Source organism: Pelodiscus sinensis, chromosome 26 (assembly GCF_052426305.1).
Source record: "Pelodiscus sinensis isolate ZL-2025 chromosome 26, ASM5242630v1, whole genome shotgun sequence".
Classification (NCBI taxonomy): domain Eukaryota; kingdom Metazoa; phylum Chordata; order Testudines; family Trionychidae; genus Pelodiscus; species Pelodiscus sinensis.
In genome coordinates, this window is record NC_143077.1 from 15,262,752 (window position 1) to 15,279,249 (window position 16,498).

The following is a 16,498-nucleotide window of genomic DNA, read 5'->3' on the forward strand; positions in this document are numbered from 1 at the left end:
ACGCATGGTGTGCTGAGGAGTGGGGCCAGAATGTGGGAAGAACTATTGGTTCATTTATGTGGAACTCCAAATTCACTTTAGGTAGAAAAGCTGGTTGAGGATGTAGTATTACTCCATGGGATAAACACCATGTAGGGTAGTGATGCCAAGACAGTGGATAATTCCCCAACCCTTCATGCTGAAGTTATTGCCAACAGAAAAACCACCTTCATTGTTAGGGTGTGTAAATCACAAGTTGCCTAAGGCTCAAAAGGGGGGGTTGCATTAAGGCATCCAAAACTAGCTCCAGGTTCCATGCGTCCGTGGGCTGCCTATGGTATGGGAAGAGATTAGCCAACCCTTTCATAAATCTCTACATTGTTGGATGGGAAAATATAGAGTAGCCATCCACAGAATGCCACAAGGCGGTGATTGCTGCAATATGCACCTTGAAAGAGGAACAAGTCAGGCCAGAGTGTTTAAGATCTAAAAGATCAACCAAAATGTGATAAATAGGGACCAAGTATGGGTCCACACCTGCGTTGGAGCACCACAAAGAGAAATGTCACCACTTATGCAGGTAAGTGTTACATGTGCTAGATCTCCTACTATGTAGCAGGATGAGCTTGGCAGCTTGGGAACAATTATTCTCTGTTTGTTGGAACCAACTAGGTACCAGGCCATCAGAGTGAGGTGGTCGAGTTGGGATTGTATCAATTGCCCATGATCCTGCAACAGCAAGTTGTAGCGTTTGGGAAGATGATATGGAGAGTGGATCAACATGCAAAACAGGTAAGGAAACCACATCTTTCGTGGCCAGAAGAGGGCTATCATTATTATTGTGGCCCCTTCGATTGCTATTTTCTCCAGAACTTTGGGAATAAGGGGAGTAGGTGGGAAGGCATACACGAGATGATGACTCCAGTCCTATAGGAAGGCATCCCCCAAGGACTTGCATCCAATCCTGGCTTTTGAGCAGTATTGAGGGCACTTTGCTTTGCAGTGCGTGGCAAAAGGTCTACAGATGGATACCCCCAGTGGTGGAATATGGTATGGAGCGCCTCTGGGTAATTCATGGAGAAATGCCTGTTGAGAGCATCAGCCGTGGAATTCTGTTCACCAGGGAGGTACGCTGCGATAATTGAAATTTTGTGCTGGTTGCACCAATTCCGTGCAAAGGGATCAGGATCAAGCTCCACCCTGTCGGTTTACATAATATACCGTAGTCGTATTGTCAGTAAGGACATGAATGACCCGACCATGGATCAGGGGAAGAAAGTGCCAACGTGTTGAAGAAAGCTTGCAACTTGAGTAGGTTGATATGTAGTAGCGACTCATGAGTGGACCATAGTCCCTGGGCTTGTTGACCCTGTAGATGGGCACCCCAACCTAGCAGTGATGCGTCGGTGGTAAGTTGCATTATTGGTTGAGGCCAGTGAAAAGGTATTCTGTCCATCAGGTTGTCGGGGACGGTCCACCAAGCCAACAATTTCTTTACGTGAGAAGGTACTGTGACCCTCCTGTGGACATCTTGGTCATTTGGCATATATATCGAAGCTATCCAATGCTGAAGGCATCTGAAGTGTAGCCTTGCGTGTGCTACAACGTACGTCGTAGATGCCATGTGCCCCAAAAGCTGTAGGCAGGTGAGTACAGGTGTTCTGAGACTGATAGAGAGAGCCTGTACCAGGTCTTGGATTGCCTGGAATCTGTTCACGGGTAAGTACACACGCGCCTTGGTGGAATTGAGGCGTGCACCTATGAACTCTATGGATTGCTGTGGTATGAGAGATGACTTTGGAATGTTGATTATGAGTCCAAGAGCTTTGAATATGGTTCTTGTTATGTTGGTAGCGTGGAGCGCTTCATTGAAAGAAGGTGCTCTGATCAGGCAGTAGTCGAGGTAAGGGAATATGATGATTCCCAGTTGTCGCAGGTACACCGTCATTACTGGCAATGTCTTCGAGAAGACCCTGGAGGCCAATGAGAGACCGAAAGGCAGCTATGCAGAAAACTCAATGTGCTCCGGACTTGACAAAAGAGATGGTAGCTTTAGGACTTTGGGCGAGACTTTGTCAGCACTGGGAATTGTTTGGGTGAAGACGAAGATGGGGTTGAGATGAGGGTAGGTGCCTGCTGTGGAATCGCATGGGGTGTCGGTGCTGTCACTGGTCGGTGCAGTGGTGCCGAGTGTGCTGTCAGTGCTGACTGAGTTGTTGGTGCCGGCACTAGATGGCGTAGCAGTGCTGGTTGTATTGTTGGTGTCAGTGTGGTTGGCGCCGTGGTGGCTAGTGCTGGGGTGGTTGCTGGTGCCGATGCATTTATCAGCACCGATGTCGGTGCCGGTTCAGGGCTCGGTGCCAGTTGAGCTGCAGCAGACGTTTTCGGTGCCAACTCTCTCATGGCACTGGATTAGGTGCCGATGGGCTGCGGGTGCCTATTAGGTCCGCAAATGGAAGTTGTGCCCAAGGTGCCCGGCTTAGTCCCTGTGCTAACACATGTTGGGAGTAAGGCGTGTGAGGGGTGTCTCCTCTTCGCATGAGTAGGCTTGGGCGACGAGGGCCAGCGTCTGCTGGATTCGGAGTCCGTGGATCAGGAGGAGTCAGTCTCTTGCGGCTGTAATGCGTTGTCAGACAAGAGCATTTTCAGCCTCATCTCCCTGTCCCTTCTAGCTCTCGCTGTGAGCTTCGAACAGTGGGGACATTTCTGGGGAATATGTCCCTCACTGAGGCACCCTATGCACAGTGAATGCCCGTCTAAGGTGGGCATTGGATCACTGCATGTGCCACACTTTTTAAAACCAGGTGAGCCTGGCATGATTCAAGCGACGTCTCTTGTCCTCTAAACAGGGGAGAGGACTGTAATTCTTCCTAACTTAACAAAGTAACACACTAACTAAAACTATTTTTTTTAAATAACGGTATCAACTGTAACTAACTAACTAGGACTACGACTATATGAGTAAGAACTATATAAACTAACTAATAACTATAAACAAATTTATCTCTCAAATCCTGACAGAACTGACGACGAGAGTGTGCTCACTCCGTCCATGTCCGAGGACGGTCAGGAGGAACTGGCGGGAGCCGGACCGTGCGCACACAAACGGCGCAAAAGGCACGAGATGCGCATCACACATGCGCGGTCTGGCAGATTACGTCTGAAAAAGATCTCCGATCTTCGGCACCAGGATAAGCCCGACACCTACAGTGGAGCACCCACAGGACACTGCTCAAAGAAGAAAAGTGGTATACAGATTTTTTACTGTAAGTGAGAATCAGGTCTAGATAGATTAGTGATCAACCATGTTAAAATCCAACACAAAAACTTGTTTCATTTAGCAGGTTCAATGTAAGCTACATGCACACATCTGCATAAGAACAGAAAATCAGACTGGGACAAAAGATTCCACGTGCAGTTGAACTGAACAATTTGTATTTGAGCGAATGGATAGAGCCCTGCAAATCTGCAGATATCTGCTTTATATTGGTGGATGTGGATGCGAATATACGTGAATCAGTTTTGCGGATATGGATACTGATTTTGTTCCTTGCAGGACTATGAATGGGTATAAAACTTGTCTACAGAACCAGAGGCAAAAGGTATTCTGAAAGATTTTGACGAAGCTGTTTGATGGAATATGATACATTACGGCAAAATGAGATGTTACTGAGCAGATAAACACTGACTGGTTGGGTTTAAAGTCTAGTTATTTTAACAAAAAAGCACGTCAAGGCCTTATGCAGACAAAAATATCTGAATAAATGCATTGCATGTGAATATTACAAGCCCCTTACCTTGATAGGAACAGTTAAGGAAGTTATGCCTAGACTTCAAAATGCCAGAATGTTTTTAAGTTTTGGGTGCAAAACAAGGAGTTTGGCAGGTCCAGCTTCTTTTTACTCTCTCAACTGTCTACACCTTCAACTCCTCTTTTGTTAGGTCTCAATTTAGATGACTTCTCTTTGGGACTGTCTTGGCACCTGAGCTACATCAAAACATTATGTACAAGAACTGAAGATCCTGCAACTAATTGCTGATCTGCTAATTTGTGATGAATGTGAGCACCCTCATGCATAATGTTTGCAACATTGCAAACGAAAGAACTTTGAACTGAAGGGGAACAAATGCCAGGCTGGGCTGACTGAAATTAGGTATGTGAGATGTTAGCATTTCATCCCCAATTTGTTACAAATTAGGTACTTCAATCACAGCACTTCTTGAGGATAGTGAGGGTGGCACTGGGTGACTGGCAAGCATAAAAACTTTAGGAGTTAAAGTTGTCGCAAGAACAGAAATATCAAAACGTTCTGAAATTATGGGTACGTCTAGACTACCGCGTTTTGTCGACAGAAGTTTTGTCGACAGTATCTGTCGACAAAACTTCTGTCGACAAAGAGCGTCCAGACACATTGAGTTTTGTCACCAAAGCAAGCTGCTTTGTCGACAGAACCCTGTAGTCTAGACGCAACCCTACAGGCAATAACACCTTCTGTCGACAGAACTCTGTCGACAGAAGGTGTTATGCCTCGTAAAATGAGGTATACCAGCGTCGACAAAACTGCTGACTAATAACTATAAACAAATTTATCTCTCAAATCCTGACAGAACTGACGACGAGAGTGTGCTCACTCCGTCCATGTCCGAGGACGGTCAGGAGGAACTGGCGGGAGCCGGACCGTGCGCACACAAACGGCGCAAAAGGCACGAGATGCGCATCGCATCTCAGCGGTAGTGTAGAACTCAGCGGTAGTGTAGACGCTGGTATAGTTTTGTCGACAAAAGTCCACTTTTGTCGACAAAACTCAGTAGTCTACACACCCCCCAAGAGCCTAACCTCTCAGTAGACACAAGTTCCCATTTATGCAGGTGCTGTCCTTGTGATTATCACCTGGCTCACAACAGATCTGAAACTTGTCTTTGGCTTCAAGCTGCTTCATGAATATGGTTATGGTAATTCCTCAAGTCAGCAGATTCTTTGTGACCCTCACCCAGTTCATAAGATTGCAGCCAAGAAATAAAGCCCACTTTCTTACCCACACTTATATGTGTCAGACCCTGTTGTCAAAAACCAGGAAGAATCAGTCACACTGAAATAAGTATTATATTAATTTATTCACATTTTCAGAAGAAAGTATCTGTGGGAGCTCAGTGTCAAGCAAGGGACAGCTAGCATAAAAGGTTCCAAGCATTAAATAGCAAACAACTTTCAAACACTGAAATGAAAACCTCACGAAATGTCCCCATTTTGGACCTATTTCCAGTTCAAGTAATAGAAGTCTGAAAATAAACTAGCTCATCACATGATGGAGAGAATGTCAAAAAAATTAAAGCTTTCTGTGGTATCATTCCCTTAACAGGGCATAAAAGTAGCCGGCAAGAAATCTTCTACAGCTGAACTGGCTTATCTCCTAGGTTGAATTCTTTTTCTTGCATTGTATGATTTTGCTATCAGTAATGCCAAATGCTTCCATCCAATTCTAATGTGATTCATTACCCAGAGCAGAAATTTGCTACCATCAATTTACAAGGATGTTAATTTGTGATGACACAGAAATTTGAAAACAAGATTCCCTGCAAAGAGGGATTAAAAAAAAGACACGAACATTTTGGATTTCTAAAAAAGGGAATGGGGATGAGAATGCAACATACTGTACAAATGTAAGAGAAATCATTTAGATCTTATACTTTCCAATTGCCTTGCTGGTCCATGTGTAAAAGTTGTCATGATTTGTTCTGCTGTGATGATAGGAACTAACAGACTTATCCTTCGTTTTTAATTGCTGTTGTCTTTTTAGACTAAAATTCAGTCTGACAGCTGTTTTTTTTTCTTGTTTAGTTGTCCGATCATGAAAACTTCCAAATCAAGTGATAAGAGCTACAATTTGTTGCTTTCTGCTTTAAAAGAAATTAAAAAGCAGGTGTCAAACTAACAAACAAATATTCGAAGACATGCTTTCTGACCTCTTGCTTAAAGACACATATACTGACTAGCATTTACAAAAGTGGAGGCCTTAATTCCTAAAATATGCCTGCACTGCAACTGGGAGTGTGGTTCCCAGCTTGGGTAGACAGACACGCATTAACTCCATGTGAGCTAGCATGCTAAAAACAGCAGTGCAGCTGAAAGCTAACTATTCAAGTTTGTATCTGGGGGTATTGGCAGATTTGTACCCCAAGCTGCTGCTCGTGCAACCCATTGCTATGCTATTTTGGTGTGTTAGCTTGAGCACGACTGGTGCATTTCTGTCTACCTGAGCTGGGGAGTGCAGCTCCCAGCAGCAGTGTAGGCATACCTTCAGTGTTTTAATTTTTTAGTTTTCCAATGAAATTATTGGAAGTGTGATGGCAGAAAGATTTCAAATCTTGAATGGTTATTTTAAAGTTCTTTGTTTTTATTGAAAATAGATATATATGTGGAAGGAATGGAACTAATAATAGATACACATGTTCTTGCTTATTCTGTGAAGAAAGTTACCAGATCAGAAAAAAAGGCACAAGAAGCATATTCATCCTCCTTCCATCCCTAAATGGTTCCCTTCCTCCTTCCTGGCTGGAAGCTACCACCATTGTTCTGCTTGAATAAACTCCAGGCAAGTACAAGTTCTCTTGTTTAGTGCAGCTGGCTAGGAACCCTCTAAATTAACAATTTCAATGACAGCAGTCCTCATTGTTTCACCAATGTTTGTTCATTCTTTTGTTCTTTCTTTCTTGCAAGGAGTTGATCTGCTGTTCCCAGTGAGGGTACCAAAAGAAGGAAGGAAAACAGGAAAATCAGATGGACCTGCTTATTGGGAACAGGGACATAGTGAACACTGCACTCATCTAGCATGATCCATCAGACAATGACAAAGCATCCTGGTGAGGCACAGTAATGAAGTGACTTGCTTAAGGTCACACAAACAAGTCAGTGGAATAAGCAGGAATGAACCCAGGAGTTATGCCTCTCACTCCTCTGCTCGAACCACTATGTAATCGTGCCTCACTTAGAATGTGAAGTGTCAGCGCATGAGATGCACCACTTGCTTAGGGTAAAATTTACCATAAAATAAAAAGCTTCACCATAAAAGGGAGTCCACTGTATTTAAGTCACCCCACAGCACCTCTTTACATAGTGGTACTATGTTCAGAATATGATAATGAAATTGCACTCTTTGGTGATTATCCCATGTTATTACCCTGGAAAAGTCCTTATTTTATAAAGTGCATATCTGACCCAGCACCACAAAGCTAAACTCTACTGCAGTGGTGCATGCAGCACACCATCTGTTATTTAATATTTCCGATTAATCATACAGACTCCCTTACCACCACTCACGTACAGTAACGCTTCAAAGTGGAAGGCTTAAACTCCTTAACTCCTTATACAAAAATAGAAAGCTGGGAGACACATTGCTCCACAAATTAATCCTATACAGAACAGATTCAGCAGCCTGGATTCTGCTCTATTTACAGTTTTAAAGGACTTTTTACTTTGTGAAGGTTTCAGAGACCTTTCCATGAGAAGCTGAAAGGTAAAGCTGTAAGATGGATGTGGGGGCGGTGCAGCTGGAAGACCAATAGTTGCCCTTACATTTGTGTCACACAGTTGCACACAAAGCATTTATACGGAGGTTGGTAGTTCATAGCTGAGCTGTTGCGGTACTAGGACTAGGGCAGCGACACTTGTGAAATACAACAGCTGGGCTTTCTGGTGATGTCTGGAGGGGGGTTCATATCTTCTCACCATCCAGTCCCCCGGGAAATTCATTCAGCACTGGTCCAAACTGAGGGCAACAAGCATGAGCCAGGTCGTAACATCAGCACTACTAGCACATTCAGAAGCGCTCACTCTGAGTGGTGAGACTGGATGAATAAAGAACCTGTCCAAGCTCCTGAGGATCCCCCTGAACATCCCCTTCTCCCACATGCACATAAACCCCCAAGCGATTTCTGATATACAACTGCCTTGTGAATAGGTTGGCCAGCGATGAAACTATAATCTGTGGTTGTTCCAGGCACAGTAGGACACAGAACAGGGGATGGAAGAAGTGATCACTTCCCCAGTTTCTGCTATACTGAAAGGAATTTTCAGTGTATTAATAATGGTGTGTAACTGTCACATAATGGACATCAAGCAAGAGGCCTACCCCCAAAATTACATTGTGACTTTTGGAAGAGAAGGAAATATTGCTAGTACTTCACTGGTACCAAAGTATATGGATTGTTATGTATTGCACACGGACATAGCTCCATGCTATGTCCCCTCCCTGATACAATTACTACCTGCCTTATACTGGACAAGCTAGTTCCTTTACTTGAACCTGTCTTCCCAAAATATGCTCAGAAAGACCAGGAATGTCTGGTGGCATCGACAAGTTGGGGGTAGGGAATTTTAAGCAGAGGTGGCTGCCTAGCTCAGTTCCCATTCTCTTTTGGCAGAAGCCTCCACTTAAAATTCCATGTTCCCAACTTGTCAATGACACCAGGCATTCCTGGGCTTGCAAAATGCACTGTCTCCCTTCCATTCAAATCCTTATTCAACAAGCCTTCTCTGGCAATTCTGCCTGCAGCAATGCTGGAATGCTCCGAGAAACATGGATGTGACAGTGTCATGACAAGCTTTAGTCATCCAACACAGTGCCTGCCTGCTGTTCAAAAACTAAAATTAATGTTTTAAGGGGTCCTGTTCACAGCAAGAGGTCAAACATGTTAGCTACAACTGGGTTTGAACACGACTGTTTAAACATAATGCTGCTCTTCAGGTGGAGAGGGTCTTAGAGAGTATTTGTGAATTGAGTGGTCTCTTTACCGTGTCATTTCTCAGTAAAATCTTCATGTTAGAGATGACAATAGTCCAAACTACCCCTCCTGGGAATGCATGAGCTAGGATCGTTTTTCTAAATACTTGTAGCGTACTCCACTCCTTCAGTAGAGATCTCTGCCCATGCCCAATCACTGCCTGTCTTAAAACAGAAGTTCCTCCAGTTACTGGCCTATCTTAGAGCTCTCTTCAGTTGCCTTTATCAAACCTGGGGTGTTGAAGTCTTTAGTCATATGAGCCTTGTAGCCTGAACTGAAAAGCTTTGCTCCTCTCCTGCCAAAAATAATGTAAACCATCTCTTTGATGGAGCTGTTTTGACCCTCAATTTTACAGTTCTGTTGCTTTGTAGGCATCTCATTAGCTAAGAGCATTTAAAGAGCAAGAAGCTGAACTGTGGAACCAGTCTGGAAAGATTCAGCAGCTGATTCCTAACGGTGAGGAATTCAAGTGAATTGCTTCTGAAGTGCAACCCATCCATCCTCCTTTTGCTCCCCTCAAGTTTTATACATACAGAACATACTGAACACTCTCTTTCAGGCACTATCGTTTGACAGAACAGTCATTTTGCTCATAGGGTTTTGCTTACAGCAGCTCCTGTAATGATATCACCCTGGATTCCCCTTAAAAATGGGAGGTTTCTTCTAGATCTTAAAAAGAGATCAATATACTAAAACCAAATTCAATTAGAAAATATAATCATCTCTTCCTAACGCGACGCTTCATCCCAGGCGGTGGCAGAGATTTAACATCTTTGATATGCTTCCAATAGGTTTCACTTAAAGTGAGTTTGAAATGTGATCAGGCCCCTGCTTACAAGCGAACCAGTCTATTCAGCACTTTGTGAAGCGGCCACTAAGCTGTCGGTTGCTGATGAGTCTCCCCTCCCCCCGTTCCTCTTTGTCCCCTCTTGGCCTGCATCAGAGGGATCTTCTCAGTCTTCTTCTGCGGATTTGAACATGAGGATGGCATTGTAGATTTTCAGAGCAGGACCCAGCTTAATGCTCAGTATTTTAACTATGTCCGCCTGGTTCAGGAGGAGGAAGGCTTCCCCATCTATCTGCTGTAGAACAGAGAAACAGTACAAAATGAAGATTACTGCCAGGAAACTTCCATGATTCTCTCCCCACCTCCCGGCTTCCAATTAACATAAAAATAACGTATTAGGCACTGATGAAAGAAAACAGACTGACAGGCCTTGAGCCTGAACTCCTGCATTTATCCACAAATAGACCTGCACAAGCTAAGCGTCCTACACATGCTGCCCTTTTCAGCATGACTCCACCCTAATGCAGAGGGACCATCTTTGGAAGTGAAAGTGCCTATGCCGAGACTACTGATAAGAGTGCAGTTGGCGCCTGTCGTGATAGTAGGTTATGTCCATTAGGAACTATATTGTGGACTAAGGATTGCTTCTATTTTAAAAATCGGTTGCAGTCAAGAATCCTACAAACTCTTCAGAAAACAAAATAATACACCTGGAACCCTTCCAAAAATCCTCAAAAATCCTGGAAAGCAAATCTCCAGTAGGACGGCACTCAGGATTCGGAAGCACACCAATCATGGGTGTGGTTTATACAGAGCTACTTTATATTGAGCTTCTTGGGAGTCCCATTAAACCTGTTCAAGGCAAAAATGAAAAGTGAAGGATCTAGACCTGCAGATCTGCATGGATGCTTTGGTCACAGATGAAGAGATTTCAGAGTTGAGGAACAGTTCCCTGCGGTTTCAAAGCTTGCTTATTCTCAGAACTACAATTCTGCCGATAAATATGGAATCTTCACTTAAAACAAAATATATTTATGAAAATTGGCGTCAAAGGCACAAAATGAGATTCTTTAGCAAGGAGAGATGAAAGAGATATACACAACATGAATGGTATGGCGAAAATAAAGTACTTGCTCCCATTTGCCCTCCTCTGTAACACAAGTGTAAGGTAACAGCCAATTAAACTGAAAGGCATCACATTTAAAAATGATTAAGGGAAACATCTTTTGTTTTTATAAAATACAAGTTTAAGCTGTGGAACTCACTGCCACCAGGCATTACCGAGTCCAAGATCTTAGCAATGTCTGTGGACATTTATATTGATTAACAAGAACATCCACAGTTATCCTACAGAGATGAACTTATAATTCCTATTGACTCCTACAGCTTCAGGGCATAAGCCAAACATTAAGAGACAGAGGCAAGAAAGACATTTCCATTATTGGCAAGTATGACAACATTTGCTGAGTCAGGCGCTAACAATCTCCTGTCACTCTTATACCCACCAGTATTTTATTATTTGGCATTAATTGGAACCTAATTGGAAGACAGGTAAGTTGACAGAGGGTGTCAATTAACTAAGTAGAGCAACAGCTGAAGGGCTAATTGAAAGGGAAGCAGCTGCAGCAGGTGGGACTATATACATTGACAGGAAGGAAGTGGGAGAGAGGAGGGAGTCTAGAAAGGCAGGACTGGCTTTTGCTAGTACTGTTCCCTTCCCTAGGAAGAAGCAGAGAAACTGGCTATGGAAAGTAAACACACATAAATAATACTACAACCGTAGCCTGCTGAAAAATATAAAGAAAACCTGGAGTGATTGGGGTCTGTGATCAATGCCTGAAAGGACTCTCCAGGTGGCCATCCTGTGACAGCAAGTTACTCAACAACAGTGTTCCCTGTAAGCTGTGCATTGCGTGACTGCTCAGGAAAGATCCAAATGCCACCCAGCTGATTAGCAGAGTGCCCACAGACGGGATTTTTGTGTTTACTGGTGGTGCCCATTCACACATGCCTCATGCACATAAAAAATATTCTGCATGTGGATGGAAAAGATTAGAGGGGACTTTGCTCCGCAGATGTCCATTACAAGGATATGCACTGGGCCACATCAGAAATAGGGTATTGGACTAGGTGAGAACATTTCTGATCCAGGATAACAATTGTTACATTCCTAGGATTTTTTCTAACTGGAAATCTACTGGATTTTAACAACTGGCTGAATAGTATGGGTCTGTCTAATTACACTGGACAATCATGAAAGCAAGGAAAAGAACTTATTTCTATTCCCCTATTCATAAATATTGCATGATCTTGTGCAAGTCATTTCACCTCTTTGCGCCTTACTACCTGCAGCTGTAATGTGGGGGTGTCAGCAACACTCCCTAACTCACAGGGGGTCACACAGCTTAATTCTTGAATGTTTGCAAGGTGCTCAAGTACAGGACTGCTGTGATGAGAACATTAGAAATGCCTGGAAGTGAACAGAGAGCTGCTTAAATAAAACCAAATGGATCTAAAAGAAAAAAAAATGTGCTGCAAAGTACTTGTATATTTCAGCATAATATTTTGAATCTGATACAATTATTACTGCTTCAAACTCATCCTGTTACTGTCTAAGTCACTTTATTTTAAAGAGACCTTTCCTGAATTAGTCCCAGATACAAATGTAGTATCAATGCCTATGGTACAGTATGTGTCACTTTGTTCCATCCTACTCGGTTTCTTTCTCAAATCCTATACACAATTTATTCTCATCAGTGCTAAGGTAACTCAATAAGAAAATAAAGCATCACTTTCCTCTCTTTCCCAAAGCCTGAACAAGATTTATTTACCTAAACAGAATGCAGTTACAAGCCCGACTATAGCTTCTAATGGGCTAGTCTAGTGGAGTTCAGCAGTTCTGTCACTCACATGTTAATTCTTGCCAGATTCTGGCTAATGCTCAGAACATTATTAAAAAGATTTTAATTTCAACGTAACAATTTAATTTGAATACAAGTCTGAAAATACATTAACCCTTTTATGCCAGGAGCTGGGACTGGTGCGTAGTGGGGTACCTCTGGATAGCTAGAGGCACGAGGTTACATAAGAAGTGGCTACAGTGGAGATGAAATTAATTCTAGCTACAAGATATAAAAGGTTTGAATGGTGGATTGATTAGTAGATTTACCAGTAGAATCTCATTTATCTAAATCTTTATTTCCTATCATCAGAAATCAGATTATGTCACTGTGCTCAGTTCCACTGAAAAAGTCCCCTATTTATGTGGATGAATTCCATGCCCCCCACTCTGTTCAGTTAAGCAGTGTTCCGTGGTAATATTACCTTTTTGTACAGTACCTTTTGCAAGCCTGAATTGTTTTTATGGAATGAAATGTACAAATATACATAACTATGAGCATGACTTCCATTTGCCTGCCACTGAAATGCAGCCATCTCACGGGTGCCATCATTTATGTATTTCTGAATTAAAAGTATGCCCATTACAATGAGTACTATGTTAGAACCCAGAACATGCTGCATGTTCTTGCAGAACACAGACAAGGCACAGTCCCTATCCTCAAGAACTTACAATTGAAATAGACTAGGGAGCTGTGCCCCCTCCTCATTGTGCTCACCAACTCCCCTCTCAGGGGGTAACCCAGGATCTCCCCCTGTGGCCACTGGTGAGGGCTGGGCTGTGGCCATGCCAGCCCAAGTCCCTGCTCCCTTCTCCTTCCCCCATCACTCCGTGAGCCAGGGTCCTTTCCTTGCGCGCCCCCCCCCCCAGCCTGGGCCCTTTCTCTCCTCTCCAACCCTAACTGCCCCCCTCCCAGCACATGCCAGGCCCGGCTCTAACCCCAGCCGGGAAAGTGCAGGGGGGCCTGCCTGCCCCACATGTGGTGCAGGCTGTGCCATGTGCATGCAGCACTCTGGGGCACTGCAGCTTGCTGAGGTGGGGAAAGCAGCAGTGTGGGGGGTGGCTGTCCCGACCTCTCCCCCACGCAGTCCTGCCTGCGCTGCTCACTGCCCCAGCCCTGCCCACCGGGAGCCGAGGTGAAGGAAGAGACAGGTCAGTGCGGCAGCTTCCCCAGGCAGCGTGGGGGTGCTTTGGCAGCCACGATAAGTGCAGCTGCAGGGGAGGGGGTGAGTCTCTATGGGGACAGCTGGACTCTGGGCAGCTGGGAACCTTGCTCTGGCTCCCCAAGTGCCTGGTGGTGGGGAAGCCCCCAAGAACCTGCTGCTGGCACATAAGCCTGGCTGAAAGCCCCGCTCCTAGTGCCTGTCCCCAGGTTGCTGTCCTAAGCACCGTACCCTGGGATGTCATGGCTGCGATGCGAGGCCTGCTGACTACTGTGCCATGTTTCTTGGCGTTGAAAGCCTGGTGGGGTGGGTGTGGAGGAAGGGGAGTAGGGGCTTGTCTTAAAATAGCAATTCCAAGTAGCAAGGGGAAGCAGCGAGGTTGGGCTTGAGCTGGGAGGGAGAAAGGGAGTAGATAGGTGGGACACAGCGTGACTTTTTAAAATATATACAGAGATAACACACTGCAAAGGGGAGGCACAAATAAGGAAGCTGATCAAATGGGGTATTACGTTCACCTTGAGTTATACTTGGAAATGTATTGAGAAGCCAGTAGCATCCAGAGAGCAAAGGAGAATGTTTGCTAAGTAAGAGAGCCATGTTCTGAAGTCTGGTGTGTTTGAGTGGTGTTAAAAGGCTAGGTAGAGCACAGTGCAGAGATCCAAATTGGGAAGTGACAAAGGAAGGGATAACTGTGGCAAGAGGAAAGGCTACAACTTCCTAAACTGCAGATTTTAAAAAGATCTCCTCAATGGCTGCTGCCAATGAATCCAGGAACAGCCAGAGATCCCCAGGAGAATGCCCAGGTTCCTGACCTCATTAACAAAATTACTAGAAGGAGCAGGTGCACTGCATTGCAGTAGTTTTAATTCACCCTCCAGTTTGAAAGTTTTGCTCATTTTGCAAAGTGGCTAGGCTACTGCAGTTTCCCAGAAGTGCCACACGCTTTTTCACAAACAGAAATTATATCTTAGCTAGGCACTGGGCACTATGACTCCATATCCATTTCTAATGCAAGAGCATGCAGCTGGCATTAGACCCTCCAGTGCTACAGGACAACACTTAATCAGGCTTTACTCACCTCTTCCCTGAATACTGATGCTTGTTCCTTGCAGCCAGGTAAACGCTGGACAAAGTTAGCCACCTAAACAAATAAGGGAAATGATGCAGTTAACATGGAGAGATTAATCATCAATGCAAAAACCATACTGCTGATCACAATTACAAATTACATCTGAAATGTTTATAGGTGAAAGAGGGTAGCAACAGTCTCTTTTTTTTCAGTTTGTCTCCTCTGTGCATCTGACAACCTCATGTGGATAGTCAATTCCACTGTCTTTCATGGATAAGCAGCCAGTTTCGTCCCTGCTGAAAAAGCCCTTATAAAAACATCAACATTATTTTTAAGGATTGACAAAATCAATCAACAAATCAGGAGGTATGATTTAGAGTGCACTTTGTCAGAAAGTGGAACTTTTGGAAATTAAGATCATTTAAATGAGGTGAGATAATATCCCTTTAAGAGGCCAGAGTTAGATAACCAAATGGCTACGTCTACACTGGCACCATTTTCCGGAAATGCTTAAAGCGAAACAGTTTTCCGTTGTAAGTATTTCCGGAAAAAGCGCGTCTACATTGGCAGGATGCTTTTCCGGAAAAGCACTTTTTCCGGAAAAGCGTCTGTGGCAAATGTAGATGCACTTTTCCGGAAAAAAGCCCCGATCGTCATTTTCGCGATTGGGGCTTTTTTGCGGAAAAGCCTACTGTGCCGTCTACACTGGCCCTTTTCCGGAATAGTTTTTCCGGAAAAGGACTTTTGCCCGAACGGGAGCAGCATAGTTTTTCCGGAAAAACACTGACAATTTTACAGTAGATCGTCATTGCTTTTCCGGAAAAGCAAGCAGCCAGTGTAGACAGCTGGCAAGTTATTCCGGAAAAGCAGCCCAGTGTAGACACAGCCCAAGGCTACGTCTACACTGGCCCCTTTTCCGGAAGGGGCGTGTAAATTTCATGAGTCGTCGTAGGGAAATCCGCGGGGGATTTAAATATCCCCCGCGGCATTTAAATAAAAATGTCCGCCGCTTTTCAAAGTAGGAATAAGAGCCTCCGGAAAAGGGCGCTTTTTCCGGAGGATCGGGGCCAGTCTAGACGCTCTTTTCCGGCTTTTTTAAAAGCCGGAAAAAAGCGGTGGACATTTTTATTTAAATGCCGCGAGGGATATTTAAATCCCCTGCGGATTTCCCTACGACGACTCATGAAATTTACACGCCCCTTCCGGAAAAGGGGCCAGTGTAGACGTAGCCCAAATGTATTGTTTGCCTGAGGAAAGTACACAACAGTTTACAAACATGTGAAAAGTGGAAGCACTGAAGAGAGAAAGGAATTACCATTCAGTTATGGTGAAGCAAGGGAGTATACTTAGGACCAATGGAATTAAACAAGGGAAAGCTAATTTTGTTTTGAATAGCAGGAAAATCTTTCTAAAGGGGAGATGTGCTTTACTGTGGAATAGTTTCTCTGGAGAGATGGTGAAAGCCTCATGAATTAGGTTATTTAAAACTGGACTATGTAGTGCATATATGGGGAGTAGAGAAAAGAAATAAGACTAGGTAACTCAAAGCATGACTTTTTCATCTCTAACTTCCATGGTTCATGGAAGATATGTACATCAAGGCATAATCTGTTCAAACATCTCATTAACTGGATGCTTCCTAGAGGGAATGACTCTATTTCATAAGACATGTTCACTTGAATTGGTGTAGATGTGACATTTCTCCCAGAAATACAAATAGACAAGCCATTACAAGGGACACTGTCAAATACTATTTCCTCTTTTCTTTTTTAACTCCTGATTGCCAAACTCCATCATCTCCTAAAAAGAGTGGATACAAA

The 16,498-nt window shown here is 44.0% G+C and overlaps 1 protein-coding gene across 4 annotated transcripts in view; it reads right to left on the reverse strand.

The window, feature by feature from the left end:
* Positions 1-5,075: 5,075 nt before the first annotated feature.
* LOC102461919 (lethal(3)malignant brain tumor-like protein 3) overlaps positions 5,076-16,498 on the reverse strand; it is a 75,947-nt gene continuing 64,524 nt past the window's right edge. For all 4 annotated transcript variants that reach the window (XM_089773486.1, XM_089773487.1, XM_089773488.1 and 1 more), the window contains 2 exons: positions 14,688-14,750; positions 5,076-9,842 (listed from right to left, as the gene is read on the reverse strand). In XM_089773486.1, coding sequence (XP_089629612.1) covers positions 9,714-9,842; positions 14,688-14,750 — 192 coding nt within the window. In that variant the 3' untranslated portion in view covers positions 5,076-9,713. The remainder of the gene's footprint in view (positions 9,843-14,687; positions 14,751-16,498) is intronic.